At 39.6% G+C, this 21,616-nt stretch overlaps 1 protein-coding gene across 1 annotated transcript in view; it reads left to right on the forward strand.

The window, feature by feature from the left end:
- The window catches only part of NIPAL2 (NIPA like domain containing 2), a 96,965-nt gene that overhangs the window by 23,311 nt on the left and 52,038 nt on the right, over positions 1–21,616 (forward strand). The window contains exons 2-3 of the mRNA XM_062189493.1: positions 18,069–18,137; positions 21,117–21,288. Coding sequence (XP_062045477.1) covers positions 18,069–18,137; positions 21,117–21,288 — 241 coding nt within the window. The remainder of the gene's footprint in view (positions 1–18,068; positions 18,138–21,116; positions 21,289–21,616) is intronic.

A 21,616-nucleotide genomic window follows, 5' to 3' on the forward strand; every position in this document is an offset into this window, starting at 1 on the left:
TTGGCCATTTGGATTTCCTCTTTCGAAAAATGTCTATTGAGGTCCTTGGCCCATCTCTTAAGTGGGTTGTTTGTTTTGTTGTTGTGGTTTTTCTTGATTTCTTTGTAGATTCTGGTTATCAATCCTTTTTCTGTAGTATAGTTTGCGAATATTTTTTCCCATTCTGTTGGTTGCCTCTTCAATTTCCTGACTGTTTCTTTCGAGGTACAGAAGCTTCTCAATTTGATGCAATCCCAAATGTTAATTTTGGTTTTGACTGCCTGTGCTTTTGGAGTATTTTCCAGGAAGTCTTTGCCTGTGCCTATATCTTGCAGGGTTTCTCCAATGCTCTCTAATAATTTGATGGTTTCGGGTCGTAGATTTAAGTCTTTAATCCATGTTGAGTGAATTTTTGTGTAAGGTGATAGGTATGGGTCTTGCTTCAAGCTTCTGCATGTGGAAATCCAATTTTTCCAGCACCATTTATTGAATAGACTGTCCTTATTCCAGGGATTAGATTTGGATCTTTGGTCAAATATAAGTTGGCTATAGATGTTTGGATTGATTTCTGGTGTTTCTATTCTGTTCCATTGGTCTATCCATCTGTTTCTGTACCAGTACCATGCTGTTTTGATAACAACTGCCCTGTAGTATGTCCTAAAATCAGGTATTGTGATGCCTCCGGCTTTGTTTTTGTTGTACAGGATTGCTTTGGCTATTCGAGGTCTTCTGTGTCTCCATATGAATTTCAGCATCATTTTTTCTAGATCTGTGAAGAAGGTCTTCGGGATCTTGATGGGTATTGCATTGAATGTATAAATTGCTTTTGGGAGGATAGACATTTTGATGATATTGATTCTTCCAATCCATGAGCATGGAAGATTTCTCCATTTTTTGGTATCCTCTTCTATTTCTTTCTGTAAGGTTTTGTAGTTTTCATCGTAGAGATCTTTAACGTCTTTGGTTAAGTTTATTCCAAGGTATTTGATTGTTTTTGTAGCTATTGTGAATGGGATTGATTTTAGAAGTTCTTCCTCAGCCGTGGCATTGCCTGTGTATACAAAGGCTGTTGATTTTTGTGCATTGATTTTATATCCTGCTACTTTGCCAAACTCTTCGATGAGTTCCAGCAGTCTCTTAGTAGAGTTCTTTGGGTCCCCTAAATAAAGAATCATATCATCTGCAAAGAGGGATAGTTTGAGTTCGTCCTTCCCGATTTGTATCCCTTTAATTTCTTTTTCTTGCCTAATAGCTCTGGCCAAAACTTCCAGAACTATATTGAATAGCAGTGGTGAGAGAGGGCATCCCTGTCTGGTACCAGATTTCAGTGGAAATGCTTCCAACCTTTCCCCATTCAATAGGATGTTGGCCGTGGGTTTTTCATATATTGCTTTGATTGTATTAAGGAATGTTCCTTCCATACCCAGTTTGCTTAGAGTTTTCATCATGAAAGGGTGTTGTATTTTATCAAATGCTTTCTCTGCGTCTATTGAGAGAATCATATGGTTTTTCTTCTGCAGTCTGTTAATGTAGTGTATTACGTTGATTGTTTTGCGAATGTTGAACCATCCCTGCATACCGGGGATGAATCCCACTTGGTCTGGGTGGATGATCTTTCTGATGTGTTGTTGCATTCTATTGGCCAGAATTTTATTGAGAATTTTTGCATCTATGTTCATCAGGGATATTGGTCTGTAATTCTCTTTCAGTGTTGCGTCTCTTTCTGGCTTAGGAATTAAGGTGATGGTGGCTTCATAGAAGGAATTTGGGAGGATTCCCTCTTTTTCGATTGCTCTGAATAGTTTGAGAAGAATTGGAGTTAGTTCTTCTCTAAATGTCTGGTAGAACTCAGCAGTGAATCCATCTGGCCCTGGGCTTTTCTTTGTTGGGAGGGCCTTTATTACTGTTTCAATTTCTGTGTCAGTTATTGGTCTGTTTAGGTTTTCTATGTCTTCCTGGCTCAATTTAGGGAGGTTGTATGTGTCCAAGAATCTGTCCATTTCTGATAGATTTTCCTGTTTGCTGGCATACAAGTCCTTGTAGTAATTTCTGATGATTCTTTTTATTTCTGTGGCGTCTGTTGTTACGTTTCCCATTTCATCTCTGATCCTATTGATTTGGGTCTTTTCTCTTCTTTTTTTAGTTAGTTGGGCCAATGGGGTGTCAATTTTGTTTATTTTTTCAAAAAACCAGCTCCTCGTTTGGCTGATTTTTTGTAATTTTTTTTGGATTCAATCTTGTTGATTTCTTCTCGGATTTTAATTATTTCTCTTCTCCTACTGGGTTTGGGTTTGGTTTGCTGCAGATTTTCTAGATCCTTGAGATGACTTGAAAGCTCATCTATTTGGTGCCTTTCCAATTTCTTGATGTAGGCACCTATTGATATAAACTTTCCTCTTAACACTGCTTTTGTTGTATCCCATAGGTTTTGGTATGTTGTGCTGTTATCCTCATTTACTTCCAGAAAATTTTTGATTTCTCTTTTAATTTCTTCTATGACCCATTGTTCATTCAGGAGCATGTTGTTCAATCTCCATGTGTTTGCACGTGCTCTAGGGATTCCTGAGTTGCCAATTTCCAATTTCATTCCTTTGTGGTCTGAGAAGCTGCATGGTATGATTCTAATTCTTTTGAATTTGCTGAGACTTGCTTTATGGCCTAGTATGTGGTCAATCCTAGAGAGGGTTCCATGTACTGCTGAGAAGAATGTAAAGTCCTTAGATGTAGGATGAAATGTTCTGTAGATGTCTGTTAGATCCATTTGGGCTATAGTGTCATTTAAATCTACTGTCTCCTTGTTCATCTTCTGTCCTGTTGATCTGTCTATCTCTGAGAGTGGAGTATTGAAGTCCCCCAGTACTATTGTATTGGGGTCTAAGTCTCCCTTTAAGTCTCTTAACAAGTCTTTTAAATAGGCTGGTGCCCTGTAATTAGGTGCATATACGTTGATAATCGTTATATCTTCCTGTTGAATGGATCCCTTAATCATTATATAGTGCCCCTCTTTGTCTCTCCTAACAGTTTTTGTGGTAAAGTTTATGTTGTCCGATATTAAGATGGCTACGCCCGCTCTCTTTTCATTTCTGTTGGCGTGGTATATCTTTTTCCAGCCTTTCACTCTCAGCTTGTATGGATCATTGTTGGATAGATGGGTTTCTTGTAAGCAGCAAAAGGATGGGTTTTGGTCCTTAACCCAATCGGCCAATCGGTGTCTTTTAACTGGACAGTTCAAGCCATTAACATTCAACGTGACTATTGAGAAGGAGTAACTTTGCCCTGCCATTTGCCAAAGATATTTTCTAATATCTGGTTTGAGCTTCCTGTGATCTTTTGCTCTGAGGTTTCCTTCCTTTACCTTCTTTCATATTGGTGACCGTGTTTCTGTGTTTCTGTATGTAACACATCTTTAAGCATCTTTTGCAGGGCTGGACGAGTGGCGACAAATTCTTTCAATTTCTGTTTGCTGTGAAAGGTCTTAATTTCACCTTCATTCACAAATGAGAGCTTTGCAGGATATAATATTCTGGGCTGGCAGTTTTTCTCTCTTAGTACCTGGGCTATGTCTCCCATTCCCTTCTAGCTTGTAGGGTTTCTGATGAGAAGTCTGCTGTGAGTCTAATTGGAGATCCTCTGAGAGTAATCTGGCGTTTCTCTCTTGCACATTTTAGGATCTTTTCTTTGTGTTTCACTGTGGTGAGTTTGATTACGACGTGTCTTGGTGAGGATCTCTTTTGATCATGTTTATTAGGGGTTCTCTGAGCTTCCTGTACTAGGATGTCTCTGTCCTTCTCCAAACCTGGGAAATTTTCTGCTAGTATCTCACTAAAAAGGCCTTCTAATCCTTTCTCCCTTTCCATGCCTTCAGGAACTCCTAGAACCCGAATGTTGGGTTTTTTAATAGTATCCTGTAGATTCCTGACAGTATTTTTTAGATTACTGATTTCTTCTTCTTTTTTTTGATTTGACTGTTTCCTTTCCTGTTCTCTGTCTTCTAATTCCGATATTCTCTCTTCTGCTTCATCCATTCTGTTTTTAAGGCTCTCTAATGTGTTTGCCATTTGATCTATTGAGTTCTTCATTTCATTGAGATTTTTTGCCAGTACTGCAGTTTCCTGTTCCACTAATTTTTTCATTTCATTTTGATTCCTCCTTAATATTTCATTTTCACGGGAGAGATTTTCTATCTTGTCCATTAAGGATTTCTGTAGTTCAAGAATTTGTTTTTGAGAACTTCTTAATGTTCTTATGAAATTTTTGCAATCTGCTTCGTGCATTTGCTCTAACTCTTGATCTTCATAATCTTGCATTGGCGTGTCTTGTTCACTTGGGGGCGTCATAGTGCTATCCTTATCTTTGGTACCTCCGCTTCTATGTTTCTTGCTTGGCATGTTAGAGATAATTTGTGGTGTTTTTGTTTTTGTTTTTGTTTTTGTTTTTTTTTTCTCTCGTTATACTGTGCCTCTGAGTGAGCTGTCTGTTTTGTTGGAGCCTTAGGGGCTGTGATGGGTGTGGCTAGAGAGCTATGCTTGTTTCTTGAGGTTTAAGGCTGTGTAAAGAGCGACTCTCCCGGATTACTTGCTCCTTGCTGGGATGCGCTCTCTCTCTCTCTCTCTTTTTTTTTTTTTTCTTTTGACTCAGTTGGGAGTGAAGTTGAGGGTAGTTGAAATCTAGCCTCTGTGGATATTTGTTTGATCTATGCCTGGGAACATACACAGCGTTTATGCAGCCCTCAATGTGTTCTCCAGTTTCGCTAAAGATACTGAGTTTGGCTGAGCTTTACATATGTAAAATCGCGGTGCTCTTTGTTTTGCTTGGTGAGTGAAGGGAGAGGCCTCTGTTCCCCCTCCCCCCAATGTCTCGGACTTCTCAGGTCTTTGTCTTACCGACCTCCGTTCCCGCGCTGGCGAGATTCTGTGGCTCTGGCTCCTCTCCCGCTCGGCTCTTCTCGGTTGGTTTTCCACGCGGTGGGTTCCCTGTAAGTCCTCTGTGTCTCACCCACAAGATCCGGAAGCGTTTCCTCTGCAGTTTTTTTTTTTGAGTCTTTTCCTGAGGCTACAGTAATTCCACTTTTATGAAAGTTTATTTTCCCAAACTAAGGCACACGTCCTCACTATCCGCCATCTTGGCTCCGCCCCCTCCCAAATCCTTTCTACGAAGCCAGCATCACCTTAATTCCTAAGCCAGAGAAAGATGCAGCATTGAAAGAAAATTATAGACCAATATCCCTGATGAACATAGATGCAAAAATCCTCAATAAAATTCTCACCAATAGAATACAACAACACATCAGAAAAATCATCCACCCAGACCAAGTGGGATTTATCCCTGGTATGCAGGGATGGTTCAATGTTTGCAAATCAATCAATGTGATACACCACATTAAAAAACTGCAGAAGAAAAGCTATATGATTATCTTGATAGATGCAGAGAAAGCATTCGATAAAATTCAACACCCTTTCATGATGACAACCCTAAGCAAATTGGGTATAGAAGGAACATTCCTCAATATAATCAAAGCAATTTATGAAAAACCCACGGCCAGCATCCTATTGAATGGGGAAAAGTTGGAAGCATTTCCACTGAGATCTGGTACCAGACAGGGATGCCCATTCTCACCACTGCTATTCAACATAGTTCTGGAAGTTTTAGCCAGAGCCATCAGGCAAGAAAAAGAAATTAAGGGGATACAAATTAGGAAGGAAGAAGTCAAACTATCCCTCTTTGCAGACGATATGATTCTTTATTTAGGGGATCCAAAGAACTCTACTAAGAGACTATTGGTACTCATAGAAGAGTTTGGCAAAGTAGCAGGATATAAAATCAATGCACAAAAATCAACAGCCTTTGTATACACAGGCAATGCCACGGCTGAGAAAGAACTTCTAAGATCAATCCCATTTACAATAGCTACAAAAACAATCAAATACCTTGGAATAAACTTACAAGGATGTTAAAGATCTCTATGATGAGAATTACAAAATCTTAAAGAAAGAAATAGAAGAGGATACCAAAAAATGGAAAAATCTTCCATGCTCATGGATTGGAAGAATCAACATCATCAAAATGTCCATTCTCCCAAAAGCAATTTATAGATTCACTTTCTAATCTTGAAACCCCGTTTTTCTCTAAGTCAGAAGTAGGAAACCTTTTTCCTGCTAAGGGCCATTTGGTTATTTATAGCATCATTTGTCAGCCATCCAAAATCATCTGCTATAGATTTATTGAATGTTGAGTCCCACCTGCTATTGCCTTGGCAGGACCAGACCAAATCATTTTATGAGGCTCACATGCATAGCCTATGGGCTGGACGTTCCCCACCCTGAAGAGCCCTAGAATATCTCTCTCCCCATTTCTCTGCCTTCTAAGCCACATTCTATTCTTTCTTATTGCAAAACAAATCATCCCCAGTGCTTTGTGGCTTAAATTGACAACTATGTATTAGTGCATCTAAGACAATTGGTCAGCTGGTGTGGATCACGCTGTGGCTGGTCACTCAAGCCAGGGGCTGGCTGGTAGAGGGATGGCCTCTGTCTCAGACTGGTCATTGACTGACCCTTGGTTAGGCCGTAGACACTAGAGCAGCAGCATTGCTTGGCCCCTGTCTGTCATTACCCAGCAGGTTAGCCTGGGCTGGTTCTCAAGAACTTGCCAAAACAAAGGAGTGGAAGCATGCAGTACATTTTGAGGCCTACTTGTGGGAGTAGCACACTTTCACTTTGATTGTAGTCTATTGGCCAGTCGGAATTCAGGGGTAGAAAGTGGCCCATGCCTCTTGATGGGAAGGAGTATGTGGTTACCCAGAAAAGCGCATGGATATAGGGAGCAGGGAGGAATTGTCTGTTTTTGCCAACTCGGGCTCTTTTGATTAACCTGTTTGATAACATTTATGTTACTATATTAATAATTTAATAGTGTGTACCTTTCCAGGAGTGTCCACTTTAAGGGGAAAAAAATCTTGTGGTAGGACAATATTTAATTTAAAGGAATGAAAGTAAAGCGCTCACTGTTAAATCTCGGCATGAAGCTATTCTATAGGAGGTGAGCTTTTCCTTAGGTTCTCCAAATCAACCCACAATCAGAGACTTCCTCCACCACCAATTTTGTTTGTGGTAAAATACATATAATGTGAAATTTACCATTTTAGCTATTTTAAGTATGGTTCTGTGGCACTAAGTGCATTTTCACAGTGGTACAGCCATCACCAGCATCCATCTCTAGAACTTTTTACTCCAGCCCAACGTGACATTCATTCTACAACAACTCCCTCTCTGCACTCCCGGACACCATCCTTTACCTTCTTTCACGGATTTTACTATCTTAGGAACCTCATGTAAGTAGAATCACCAATAGCTATCCTTTTTGACTGGCTAATTTCAACTTAAGAACAATGCCTTCAAGGTTCATCCATGTTGTAGCATGTGTCAAAATTTCCTTACAGGGGCTGATGCTGTGGTGTAATGGGTAAAGCCACCTCTTGCAGTGTCAGCATCCCATACAGGTGTGGGTTTGAGTCCAGGCTGCTCCACTTCTATGCAGCTCCCTGCTAATGCACCCGGGAAGCAGTGGAGGATGACCCAAGTACTTTGGCCACCGCATCCAAGCGGGAGGCCTTGATGAAGCTCGTGGCTCCTAGCTTCAGCCTAGCCCAGTCCTGGTATCTATCACAACCATTTGGGGAATAAACCAGAGAATGAAAGATCTCAGTGTGTGTAACTCTTTCAAATAAATAAATAAATCTTTTTTAAAAATTTATGAAAAAAAGTCCTTACTTATTAAGGCTGAATGGTACTGTATTCTTTGGATATACCACATTATTTTGTATCTATTCATCCATGGCTGGACACGTCAGTGGCTTTTGATTGTTGTGAATAATGCTGCCATAGTCATGGACAACAAATATATGTTTGAGTCTAATACTTTCACTTCATTTGGATATATATCCAAGAAATGGAACTGCTGGTTTATATGGTAATACTTGGTTTCATTTTTTGAGGAATCCCTATACCATTTTCCATAGTGGCTGCAACGTTTTACATTCCCTTCTGAAATGCACAAGAGCTCCAATTTCTCTATATCTTCACCCATACATATTTTCTGAGTCTTTTTTTTTGTCTTAATTTTTTTTTAAATTATAGCTATCCAAATGGGAATGATGGGGTAACTCATTGTGGTTTTGGTTTGTATTTCCTTAATGATGAGTGATTTGAACATCTTTCTATGCATCTGTTTGCCTTTTTTATGTCTTCTCTGGAGCAATGTCTATTCAAGTCCTTTACCCATTTTTAATCAGATTGGTTGTTAGTGGTGGTGTTGACTTAGGCATTCTTTATATATTCTGGAGATCAATCCCTAATCAGATTCGTGACCTGTGAATATTTTATCCTATTTTGTAGGTGGTCTTTTCACTCAGTTGATAGTGCCCTTTGATGCACAAAAGTTTTTAATCTTGTTGAAGTCCAGCTTACCTATTTTTTTTTCTTTTCTTGGCTATGTTTTTGGTTTCATATACAAGAAATCATTGCCAAATCTTGCCACCAATTTTTAAACACCCGGCCTCATGCCATTTAAACTGCTCAGTGAATGGTTAAAAGAATTTTAAAGTAAATTATGTCTACTCAATAATTTACTTCTATATAATTATGGAAGATTTTTGTAATTATCCATTCAGTGCCAAATTTCTTCTAAATCTTTATTTTCCTGATTACTGCCAAATGCCAGATTGTAAATACAAAGCATGGAAATAGCACATTGTACTCTGCTGCAATTGTTCCCCAAGAGGAATAGTGATCAAAATTATTGCCAAGTTCCTCCATTAGGAAAAGGAAATTCTTAGCTGATTAAAGACGATGGATATTATATATCAACTATAAAATGAATTTTTAACTTCCTTGCCTCATTTTTTAAAACACTGAGTTTCACTTCAGCTCTTTTAATAAAGCTCTAAAACTTCAAAGACATTTTGCTGTTTGAAAAGAGTTTCTTGTAGTTATAATATTCATTTGAAATTCAAATAACTCCTTGGGATTTGAAGTTAGCTAGAAGTTATCTACTGTAGAAAAAGAAGGGAAAGAGGCCCCTTGTATCATGCTGATCTATACCAACAGAAAATACTATCCCTTTGTTCCTCCATGGAAGCAGCAAACACATCTTATGAAGGTGTCAAGTCATACATGAACTGTCTGTGACAATCATCTGGGAGAGCGTGGAAGAATTAGAGGTCATTGCTCTGATTAGATTATTTTTCAAGTCGTTTTTGCTGAGCTCCTAATTTTGTGTAGTAGATAATGTGGAAGACTCCTTGGAAGAAGCATAAGACTTGGTCTTGTCACTTCAAGTATTTGCCTTCTCCTTGAAAAGCATAATGACATATACGACAATGAAAAAGAAGAAATAAGGGTTAGGGTTAGGACCGGTGCTGTGGTGCAGCGGGTTAACGCCCTGGCCTGAAGCGCCAGCATCTCATATGGGCACCAGTTCGAGACCCAGCTGTTCCACTTCAGATCTAGCTCTCTGCTGTGGCCTGGGAAAGCAGTAGAAGATGGCCCAAGTCCTTGGGCCCCTGCACCCACATATGAGACCTGGAAGAAGCTCCTGGCTCCTGGCCTTGGATTGACGCAGCTCCGGCCGTTGCGGCCAACTAGAGAGTGAACCATTGGATGGAAGACCTCTCTCTCTCTCTCTCTCTCTCTCTCTCTGCCTCTCCTCTCTCTGTGTAACTCTGACTTTCAAATAAATAAATAAATATTTTTAAAAAAGGAAATAAGGGACATCTACCATTTAGAGTCTGAAAAAGTAAAGATGGAATGTAGTCATTTGAGAAAGTCTCAAGTGGCTGGACCGAATAAAGGCCAGGAGAGTGAAGTATGACTGGAGTGGGTGAGGGAAGGAACTGTACCACCCAGGTGAGCCAGGTGTCACAAGCAACTTCCCATCTGACCAAAAGGTGGTGTGGACCAGATCCCTGGAAGGGCACATCAAGCATGCTGTGGGCAGTTGGATGGCCAGGGGAAGACAGATGATGGGCAGCTGGTGTGGTGGTTCCATATTTCACAAAGTTGAATATGGAGAGACATTTATGGGTTCTTGACCAGGGAAGTGGTGGGAAAATGTGGTCTAGCTCCAGTGGAGGTCATAGAGGGGGATTTCGATGGTGCTGTACTGATAAAGCCCAGTGCTGGGCAGATTCTGTCGGTTTCCATGCCTAGACCGATGCCTGTGGCTGGAGTCTGTGGACTTGTTCCAGGATCAGGCAGGGATCTACACTGTGGTGAGACAGACTTGTTTTGATGTGTAGCACCACCAGCCTCCTGCAGCCCTGGTATGAACCCCAAAGATTGCACAGGGTCTGGTGACTGTGAGAGCCAGGTGTGACCCACCTAGGGCTTGCCTGAAAGCTGAAGAGCTGTCTCTTTCACCCCTCTTACAACCCCACAGACAGCAGGGCAGCATAGTACTGTTCTGGAATTCAGTGCCAGACTGATAAAACCCACCAACATTAAGTAGATTCTAATGGTCCCTGTCTCAAGACCAATGACTGCAGATAGAGTCTTTGGACCTACTTCAGAGCCCAGTGGAATTCCAAGGTTCTGGTGGAGCAGAACAGCGTCAGCAGTGACTATTAGGTGCAACATATGGCAGTGACCTGACAGTAGCAGTCCACATAGCACAGTGGTTTTTAATAAAATGTTGGTAAAAGAATAGTCTTTTTAATAAATGGCACTGGAAAAATTGGCTATCTACATGCAGAATAATGAATCTAGACTCCTATCTTTCACCATTTACAAAACTCAGCTCAAAATGGATCAAAGAAGTAAATGTGAGACCTGAAACTTTGAGACTATTAGAAGAAAATAGAGAAAATGTTTCAGAACACTGGAATTGGCAAAGATTATTTAGATCAGACCCCAAAAGTACAGGAAATTAAAGCAAAAATAGACAAATTAAATTTTACCAAACTAAAGAGCTTTTTGCAGAGCAAAGGAAACAATCAACAGAGAAAAGAGACAATCTACAGAATGGGAGAAAATATTTGCAAGCTATACATCTGACATGGGGTTAATATTCAGAAGATATAGAAAACAACTGTGGAGGGAGAGCGGCAAGATGGCGGAATAGGCAGAGAGCACACTATTAGTCCGGGGGGAGAGAAAGTTTAATATAAGTGGAGATACTGCAGGGTCAAGGAAGAGTAGGGGAAGAAACAGCAGAGGAAACTCTTCCGGAACTAGTGATTCACAGTGGACCTGCGTGGAGAGCGTGGGAGCCCAAGTTCGGGACACCAGCGGCAGACTCAACACACCAGCGCTGGAATGCGAGGTGAGCCGAACCTCCATAGCCCGAGATACCAGCAGGCAAGCGGAAAGAGGAGGCTAGAGGGAACGAGGCTTGAAACTCCGTGGGGAAAAGTTCACCAGGCTAACTAGAAGAGAGATAGGAAAAAAATAAAAAAAGTGACCGATACAGACACAAGTTTCTCTCTCTCCGCTCACCTCTCAAAGGCGAGCAAGACAGAGCAGGCGCCATTTTGGACATACGTCATAAGCAGGGCGACCTCAGGTCTGCACCAGCCCTGAGCCTAGCAGAAAAACCTGACTCTGGGGGGAGGGGTGAAATAACAGGAGATTAGCATCTAACTTGGCAACCCAGTGGGAGACTGCAGGAGAATTGGAGCCAACACTGAGGGCAGCAGAGATTCCCTGTGTGGTCCTTGGGAAAGAGCTTCTGATCTCTGGCTCCTGTGGGTATATCATTTGCCTGCTAACTACCTCCAATTACGTTCAGCTGTGCAGAATTACTTCCCTTTTAAATCAAAAAAAGAAAGAGAGATTTACCACACCTAACCTGGGAGTGTCACCTTTGACACACCCTCAGCCCTGAGGAACCAAACACAGCTCTCAGTCCACACTCATCTCAAGCCTCTAAGGCTCCACTGAAAGCAGACAGTCCACTTAATATAGAGCCATAGTGTAACAAGAAAAAACACCACAGTGAAGAAACCAAATATCTCCAACATGCCAAACAACAAACGCAAAAACCAAGCTAACAAGAACAAGGAAGACACTATGACGCCCCCAAATGAAAAAGACACCCCAATTCAAGATTATGAAGATGATGAGATCGAAGAAATGCAAGAAGCGGATCTCAAAAAATTGATAAGAACATTAAGAAGTTCTCAAAAACAAATTCTTGAACTACAGAAATCCTTAATGGACAAGATAGAAAATCTCTCTCGTGAAAGTGAAATATTAAGGAGGAATCAAAATGAAATGAAACAACTAGTGGAACAAGAAACTCTGATAGTGACGAGAAATCATAATGAAATGAAGAATTCAATAGATCAAACGACAAACACATTAGAGAGCCTTAAAAACAGAATGAGCGAAGCAGAAGAGAGAATATCAGACTTAGAAGACAGAGAACAGGAAAGGAAACAGGCAAACCAAAGAAAAGAAGAAGAAATTAGAAATCTAAAAAATATTGTCGGGAATCTACAGGATACTATTAAAAAACCCAACATTCGGGTTCTAGGAGTTCCTGAAGGCATGGAGAGGGAGAAAGGATTAGAAGGCATTTTCAGTGAGATACTAGCAGAAAATTTCCCAGGTTTGGAGAAGGACAGAGGCATCTTAGTACAGGAAGCTTCTAGAACCCCTAATAAACATGACCAAAAGAGATCCTCTCCACGACATGTTGTAATCAAACTCACCACAGTGAAACATAAAGAAAAGATCCTAAAATGTGCAAGAGAGAAACGTCAGATTACTCTCAGAGGATCTCCAATTAGACTCACAGCAGACTTCTCATCAGAAACCCTACAAGCTAGAAGGGAATGGGAGACATAGCCCAGGTACTAAGAGAGAAAAACTGCCAGCCCAGAATATTATATCCTGCAAAGCTCTCATTTGTGAATGAAGGTGAAATTAAGACTTTTCATAGCAAACAGAAACTGAAAGAATTTGTTGCCACTCATCCTGCCCTGCAAAAGATGCTTAAAGATGTGTTACACACAGAAACACAGAAACATGGTCACCAATATGAAAGAAGGTAAAGGAAGGAAACCTCACAGCAAAAGATCACAGGAAGCTCAATTTCTCTTTGACATAGAATTAAACTCTGATGCTCTGTTAAAGCAATGTGTTAAAGTAATCTATTATGTTCTCTTGATGTCTGTTAAATTCTAATTGTTCAAAAACAGCTGAATTTTTATTAAGAGCTATGGGTTATTTAAATATGTGCTTATTTTCAAAGATTTGAATAATCACCTTGTAACAATGATCAAATTGGGTCTATGTTATGTCATGATTTTAAGGAATCTTATTTCAACCAGATATTTTGGATTTTGAGCCTTCTTGGCATTCTTGACAGGCATTCAAAAAATCAAAGTTTCAAACAATCTGGACTCTAAAATTTCCAGTAAATCCTGGACTTTGGTTTTTCCAGTTTGGTCCCAACTGAAAAAATCGAAGGACCTATGTGTCTCATCTTATAGAGACACCAACTAATCAGTCTATTTGGATTATATTAGAAGGACTGTCAAGATGTGATGTGGTACCAGACTTTAAGTTTCTATAATGGAAAATGCTATTAATACAAATGTTTGAGAATTAAAAAGTCTAATGATCTTGTGTTACTAGACATGATAGTTATCTTAATGAGAAAGCCCCAGAGGCCTAAAGGGTTAAATACTTGTAAAATCCTACATGTGCTTTCAAAAATACTGTGAAGTAAGCAAGTGCCTCTTGTTGGTTGATAAGTTTATAATTTTAAACATGGCGACTTAAAGTCTTTTGTCATCCACAGTTATATATGATGTGCTGCTCATAAAACTAAAGCGTTGTTGGTTCTGTGTTTAGCTGTCCTCCTATAGGTTCCTATGGACTTTTTCCAGCCACTTTTATTGTATTTAGTACTTTGGGATGGCTCTGTAAACAGATGAAGCCAATAATGTATTAACAGTACCAACTGAGAGAAAGTATGGTTAACTGAGGTTACTAAAAAGAAAAAGCAATTCAAATCAATTGGCAATGTACAAAAAGAGTTAAAGATTTTAAAAGCTATTATTAAAATTGCTATATTGGTCTATTATGCTATATTATATGTGTGTACATATTGTATGTCCACCTGGGGAAATTTTATTAAGAGTTTTATTTTAAATGGCTTATAGATAAGATTGTCCATAAATTTAAGCTGCTAAAATCAATCAAAGATACATTTTAATTTGTGTGACCTGAATCTGTGTATCATATGTTTTAAACTTGTTGGTAGAAAGAAACTAAAAACATTTTAGATGGTTGTGCTTCAGTTTACTGGTTAAACAAACTACATCATGTTAGATATTTAAGAGGTGTTTTCAAATACATGATTCTTAAAATTTATAGAAGGCATTGGACCTTCTGGTAAATGTTTTCTTAAGTTGTTATCTAGTGGTTGAAACAGTTTGCTAAGTATTCATGTGATATTGCTATTGTCAGCAAGCGATCTAGGACTTGCTCCCTCATTTCTCTAGTCTAAGCCCAACTTGTTCTTTCATTTCTCTATTCTCTTCAAGGTAGGAAACTAATTCTATTATGAAGGAATCTATAGGATGCACAATTTAATCTTTAGACCTTATAAAAGAGATGGCTAACATTTTTCTGTAATAGCATAGCCAAAATAAGAACTTAAATAATAATCTCATAGCTAGATTCACTTCGCCATCAGCGAAGTATACAGTAAGTAGAAAAAACCTCCCTTTCAGACCAAAGGGAAAGAAAGTTTTAAAGTGAGAATATAATTTTCCTCATGGGCATTGTCTACCTTAGAAAAACTACTACAGAACATGCCTGTGACTATAGACTTGTAGTTCAGGCCACCGAAGATTAGAGATGGGACTTGGGCACTCCCTTGACTTGCATCCTCTGGTCTGCTTTAACACAAACCAGGAGGAAAAGAAAGCTAGGCATCAGAAGCAATGGGTGGCAGGCCTATTAATGGCTGATCTGTACAGTGATCTGCCCTCAAGCAGACCCAACAGGCCAGTACACTGCAGTGACTTTCAATGTGGTAAGCCTGGGCTTCAGCAGAAGTCAGCTTGTGAAGAGCCCTGGCAGCTGTGCCAAGAGTTGGATCACTGGAAATGGACCTTCCCTGGAGTCGAAGGATGCCCAGGTCAGAGCCACAGATCTTATTGGCTCTAAGCTGAAAAGCCCTTCACTCAGCCCAATTTCCAATGTGACCACTGCAGCTGAGGGGATGGTCAAGTAGGGTCAGCAACATTGCAGGCAGAACTGTAAATTTCTTGTTAGAGATGCCCCTTGCCTTTTCCTGGCCAGCTCTCCTCCCAGGCCAGCTAAATAATGAAAGTCAACAGAGTGCCTTCCCCTAGGAGGTTCACACCTCCCTTAGGATATACCCCATGTGAAGAGATAGATAGGTCTGGGCTTCTGAATTTACAAGACCTAAAGCCCACCAGATTATTATCAAGCCCCTTCTATCAGGTTCTATTTGCCTCTCAATCAGAAAAATTACTTGTAGCTTAGACAGCACCTTTCTTAGCTCCTCTAATAATGACTCTGTCCTTTGTTCTAGGCCCTGTCTAGTGCACTTGGGCCTCATTCCTTTGTAATCATAACCTCTACTCTACCACCAATGGCTCTACTCCCAACCTGTGTGTACTGATGGTCCTCTTCCCCACTTAATGCTGTATAATTGTTCAAACCTGGTAAATGCCACTCTTAGGATCATTGGTTACTATCCTCACTCTGTCTTTTATGACCTTGTCTAAGTATGATCAGAGTCGGTAAACTTGGAAGGCTTCCATAGCCTTGGCAACTCATGACGACAGCCTAGGATGGTTACTGGCGCCATAAACTAGAGTGTCAATTTGTTGGGTCAACAACAGGAGCCACTGTGCAGTTGCTCCTCATGCAGGATCTCTGTCCTTAATGTGCTGTACATTGTGATTTAATGCTATAATTAGTACTCAAACAGTATGTTTCACTTTGTGTTTCTATGTGGGTGCAAACTGTTGAAATCTTTATACTAAATTGATCTTGTGTATATAAAGAGAATTGAAAATGAATCTTGATGCAAATGGAAGGGGAAAGGGAGCGGGAGAGGGGAGGGTTGCGGGTGGGAGGGAAGTTATGGGAGGGGGAAGCCATTGTAATCCATAAGCTGTACACTGGAAATTTATATTCATTAAATAAAAGTTAAAAAAAAATATTCAGAAGATATAAAGGACTAAAACAACTCAACAGCAAAACAAAAAAACAAAGCAACAAAAACCAATGCAAATGAAAGTGGGCAATAGATATAAAGAGATATTTCTCAGTGGAAGACTTATAAGTGGCCACAGGTACAGAAAAAAAAAAAGTTAAGCATCCATAATCATCAGAGGAATGCAAATCAAAACCACAATGAGCTGTCATCTCCCTCCAGTAAGACTGGCTGTTATAAAAAAGACAAGAGACAACAAGTGTTGGTAAGGATGGAGAGAAAAGGAAACTTGCACACTGCTGGTGGGAATGTAAAGTAGTATAGCCATTGTGAAAAATAGCATGGAGGTTCCTCAGAAAGCTGGAAGTAGAATTCCCCTATGGTCCAGAGATCTCACTTCATATCCAAGGGAAATGAAATCCATCTGAGAAGCGACATCTTCACTCCCATATTTATTACAGCACTATTCAGAGGAGCCAGGAAATGAATAAAGAAAATGTGGTACACATACACAGTGGCATACTACTCAGCCATAAAAAATGATGAAATCTTGTCATTTGCAATGACATGGATGCAACTGGAGATCATTGTTAAATAAGCCGAGTACAGAAGGACAAATGTCACATGGTTTCACTCATGTGTGGATTCTGAATAGAAGCTAAAAATATAATTGTGGTTACCAGAGACTGAGAAGGGAACTGGAAAGGCGGGGATGGGGAAAGGTGCATTGGTGGTACTAGGTTATAGCTACATAGGAGTGAGAAGTTTTGGGGTTCTGTTGACAATAGGGAAAAGATAGATGTTAGTTTACTATATATTTATTAAAAAACAAAGAGAATTTTTGGATGTTTTCACTATTAAGAAATGCTACATGCTTGAAAGGATAAATATATATATCCTGATTAGACATCACATAAGTACATATGAAATGAAATATCATATGTCTGTTGAATTTTTTTGTATTAAAAAAAAAACTTTTTAGAAAGACAGGGATTTCTGGAAACTTCTTGCCTAGTATACCTTTGTAGTGAGGCCGGTGGGGGCGGAGGGGGTGTGTGTGAAAAACACTTGCTCAGTCACTCAAGTGAAAAAAATCACAGATCATGGCCGGGGCCGTGGCTCAATAGGCTAATCCTCCGCCTAGCGGCGCCGGCACACCGGGTTCTAGTCCCGGTCGGGGCACGGATCCCGTCCCGGTTGCCCCTCTTCCAGGCCAGCTCTCTGCTGTGGCCCGGGAGTGCAGTGGAGGATGGCCCAAGTGCTTGGGCCCTGCACCCCATGGGAGACCAGGAGAAGCACCTGGCTCCTGCCATCAGAACAGCGCGGTGCGCTGGCCGCAGTGCGCCTACCGCGGCGGCCATTGGAGGGTGAACCAACAGCAAAAAGGAAGACCTTTCTCTCTGTCTCCCTCTACTGTCCACTCTGCCTGTCAAAAATAAAATAAATAAATAAATAAATTTATTAAAAAAAAATCACAGATCAGTATCTGACGCTTATCCTTTATCGCTGCGTATGATGATCATTCTCACATACCATAATCCTCCCAAATGTATTAAGAGAATACAAAATGGACAGAAAGCAGAAACAAGATGTGTCTTGTGGGAAAGTCAGAACCTGATGGTTAGTTTATTTATTTTAGTGAATGAAGCAGACAAAGACTAGAGAATTCAGTAAAGGACCAAGTTACTTCTTTAAAAAATATTTAATTAAAGCAAAAAAACAAATCCTAATCAAACCATATTTATATTCCAAACCTACTCTGGCAAATAGGCAATCAGTAAAGCTAAATGAAAGAATGAATGAAACAGCGACTGAATTTTGTCTTTTTTATCTTTTTTGCAGTACATGTCTTGCAAGTACTATTCATTTAAAGAAAATATTTTCTTTCACAGATTCACCTGTTGGGAGTTTTGCTGGCCATTTTAGGAAACCTCGTAATCAGCATTTCCCTAAATATTCAGGTAAGAAAAAACTTATTCTTTATAACTCTTTAATTTGATCCAGAAACATGTTATGACTTCCATAGGCCTTCAGCACTTTTGCCTCTGTGACTTCTTTCTCAAAAAAAAAAAAAGTAAAAAATTGTATTTTATGACCTCATTGGTATGAAGGCAAATATAATCTCAGCTGGATCACATTCATTTTCTTCTTCTGATTTTAAAATAAATATTTTTGTTGGCACATGATAGTATTGTGAACTCTCAGCAAGGTGTGTGCTCCATCTAATGGATAAATTGCCCTGGTTTCATTTTCTGCGTTTTTGTTCCTTTCATAGCCTTCACCCCCTGATGCAGTACAAATATTTTTTTAGAAGCAATTCATAAGAGTATAGATTTTCAGGTTTTCCCCTTTTCTTGAAATTACTATTAACTTTGTCAGTGCAGACTGAAGATCTTGAAGAAAAACAGAGTGTAAAATGGGAACTCGCACTGAACCATGAATTAGAAACCTGAAACAATTGCTGATTTGCTAAACTAAAAACTGAATAAAATATTAATTGTAAACCAAATCATGCATTGCTGTGGCTTGAACATGATTTTTCTTTGGAACTCATGTTGGACTTGAAACCCAAGAGTCATAAGGTAATGGTCCTCACAGGGTAGAAACTTCATCCAATTATGACAGTTAGGAAGTGAGCCTAAGAGGGAGGTCTTCCAAGAGTTGGTTATAAAGGGAGCTGAGCTGAGCTGCCCTGTTTCTTCCTGGCCCGCCAGGATCCATCTCTGTAATTGCTCTGCCACTGCCATCTGCCCCCTCCTCAGAGCCCAAACCAATGGAACCGCTTGATCTTGGACTGTGAAACTCCAGAATCGTGAGCCCAAATAAGCTTCTTTTCTTCATAAGCTTAATTTTAGATATTTCATTATAGTAATGAAAAGCTGACTGTACATGAATTAAATAAAAAAATTTAAATCACTTAATGAATCTGTTTTAAAACAGAGCAGAACTAATGCAGTTTCTACAGTGATTGCTTCAAACCTGGTCATCTGTATATCTCCGAATGTTGTGTGTGGTTTTTTTTTTTTTTTTTTTGGACAGGCAGAGATAGAGAAAAACAGAGAGAAAGGTCTTCCTTTCCCTTGGTTCACCCCCCAAATGGTCGCTATGGCCAGCGCGCTGTGCCAAACCGAAGCCAGGAGCCAGGTGCTTCCTCCTGGTCTCCCATTTGGGTCCAGGGCCCAAGAACCTGGGCCATTCTCCACTGCCCTCCCGGGCCACAGCAGAGAGCTGGACTGGAAGAGGAGCAACCGGGCAGAATCCAGCGCCCCAACCGGGACCAGAACCCAGGGTGCCAGCGCTGCAGGCAGAGGATTAGCCAAGTGAGCCACGGCACTGGCCCCGAATGTTGTTTTATACAAATGCTTTCTAGAAAATAATTAAATATAATTTTCAACAATTATGAAGAAATGTATTAATTACTAGAAAAATACTAAAATAAGTCATTATCCTTATAAAAACAAATCAAATGCCCAAAAAAGTGAAATTTCTATCATTGTTCTAAAGTAATCATTGTTAGTTATGCCTTTTTTTCTCAGACTGACTTCTATACATAAGAAGTACACTTATATTTAGGTGGATATTCCAAAATGTATATAACCATGCAGGACATATAGATTCTTTTTTGCTACTACAAATAATGAAATGAATATCTACATAACCGTATTATTTTTATAAAGATAGATATACCTTGCATACTTGGGTGAGTATTCTATAGTCAGAGAGCATATTTATTTTAAATTTTGCTTGGGACAGCCAAGTTGATGTCCGTGTAGGTTGTGCCATGTTACTCACACCAGCAGTTTGGTTGTGCCCATTCTCCATATTGTCAAGGTCATATACCATTAATTAATTTGGTAAAGGAATCTGATGGATAGATAGTATTTCATTGTTTCATAATATTTACATTCCTTTGATTATTCATCAGGTTGAGAGCTTTTTTACACTTGTAACTTTATTTCTGTATGCCACTTTTTTATATCTTTTGCAAAATAACTTTTGCATGCTTTGCCTTTTTCTTATTTACATGTAGAAATTCTCTTTATGTTAGTGATATCAACCCTTGGTTACTAGGCTTACTGTAGATGTTTTCCCTCACTTCACATGTTGTTTTTGCTTTGATTTTGTTCACAACATTTTGTTTTGTACAGAAGTTTTTTTAATATAGTAAAATTGAACCGTCTTTGTTTCTCTTAGGAATTTTGGACCATACTTGGTAAGATATTCTATATGCCAAGTTTTTTCTTAATGTCTGATGTTTTCTTCTAGTATTTTTATTATATTCTTTTAGAAAAAGTTGTAAGTAATCTAAAATTGTATGTACTTCTCATACAAAAGTGTGTTTAGTTATCATAAAATAATTAGGGAACTAGGGCTTTACTTAATGGCCATTTTTCAAGAATTTCTTGATGTATTTCAAAAATACATACTTACCCAGATATACATTAGAGCTACCCCACCGATCTTCTGCTACCAGAGCATTCTTCTCTGCTGTGTTTATTGTGGTAAGTACTTTGACCCATAAATCTGAACCCCTTTCAAAATGTTTCACTTTAATAATTTATTATTGGTGTTTCATTCATGTTTATTTAGGCATCTGGAGTTTTTTTGACATTCTAAAAGAAGTGTTTGAGTAAAATGTTCTAGAAAGTCACATAGCTCCTTATAGAAAGCTCATCTTAAACAGTCAAAATGATGCATATTTTAGAATTGTCATGAGACTTAAGCAACATTCATTTGTGAAAAAGCCCTAACTGCTGTAACTATGTGAGTCACTTCTGCTGTTAATGTGTCTGAAACGAGCAGGAAACCCTGCGAATTGCTCTATAATAACCCACAAATAAGTGTAAAAGCCATGATGCAAACCTATGGGGCCCAGAATTTCAGGCAAGTTTTAATTAGCTAGGACCATTTTCTTATTTGCATTTCTGATTTGCTTCTAGAAATATTCTCATCTCCAGCTGGCACAACAAGAGCACCCAAAGCCATACTTCAAGAGCGTGCTGTGGTGGGGCGGAGTGGCGCTGATGGCCGCTGGGGAGACAGGGAACTTCGCAGCCTACGGATTCGCCCCCATTACTCTCATCGCTCCATTAGGCTGTATGTCTGTTACAGGTGGGCCATGTTTCTTAAGAAATCAGAATAACTGGCAAAAAAAAAAAAAAAAATACAATGGAAACAAGGGCTGACCAGAAGAAATCCCATTCCCCATTTTCTTAGCGTGCAAGTGTGGAATGACACTGCTGCTAGCCTCAGTGAGCCCCTTGGTGCTGCACGGTAACCACAAGGACACTTGATTTTGTAGCCGTCACACTTGCCTGTGAAAGCCTGGTTCCCAGCGTCTGAGTCTCCATAAGTTAATGGCAGGGGATAATGTTAATGCTATGCCTTTAATCATTAGCAACTTATCTAAAAGCATTTGTAATACAATGCCATATTTTAC

Source organism: Lepus europaeus, chromosome 4, assembly GCF_033115175.1.
Source record: "Lepus europaeus isolate LE1 chromosome 4, mLepTim1.pri, whole genome shotgun sequence".
In the NCBI taxonomy this organism is placed as follows: Eukaryota; Metazoa; Chordata; class Mammalia; order Lagomorpha; family Leporidae; genus Lepus; species Lepus europaeus.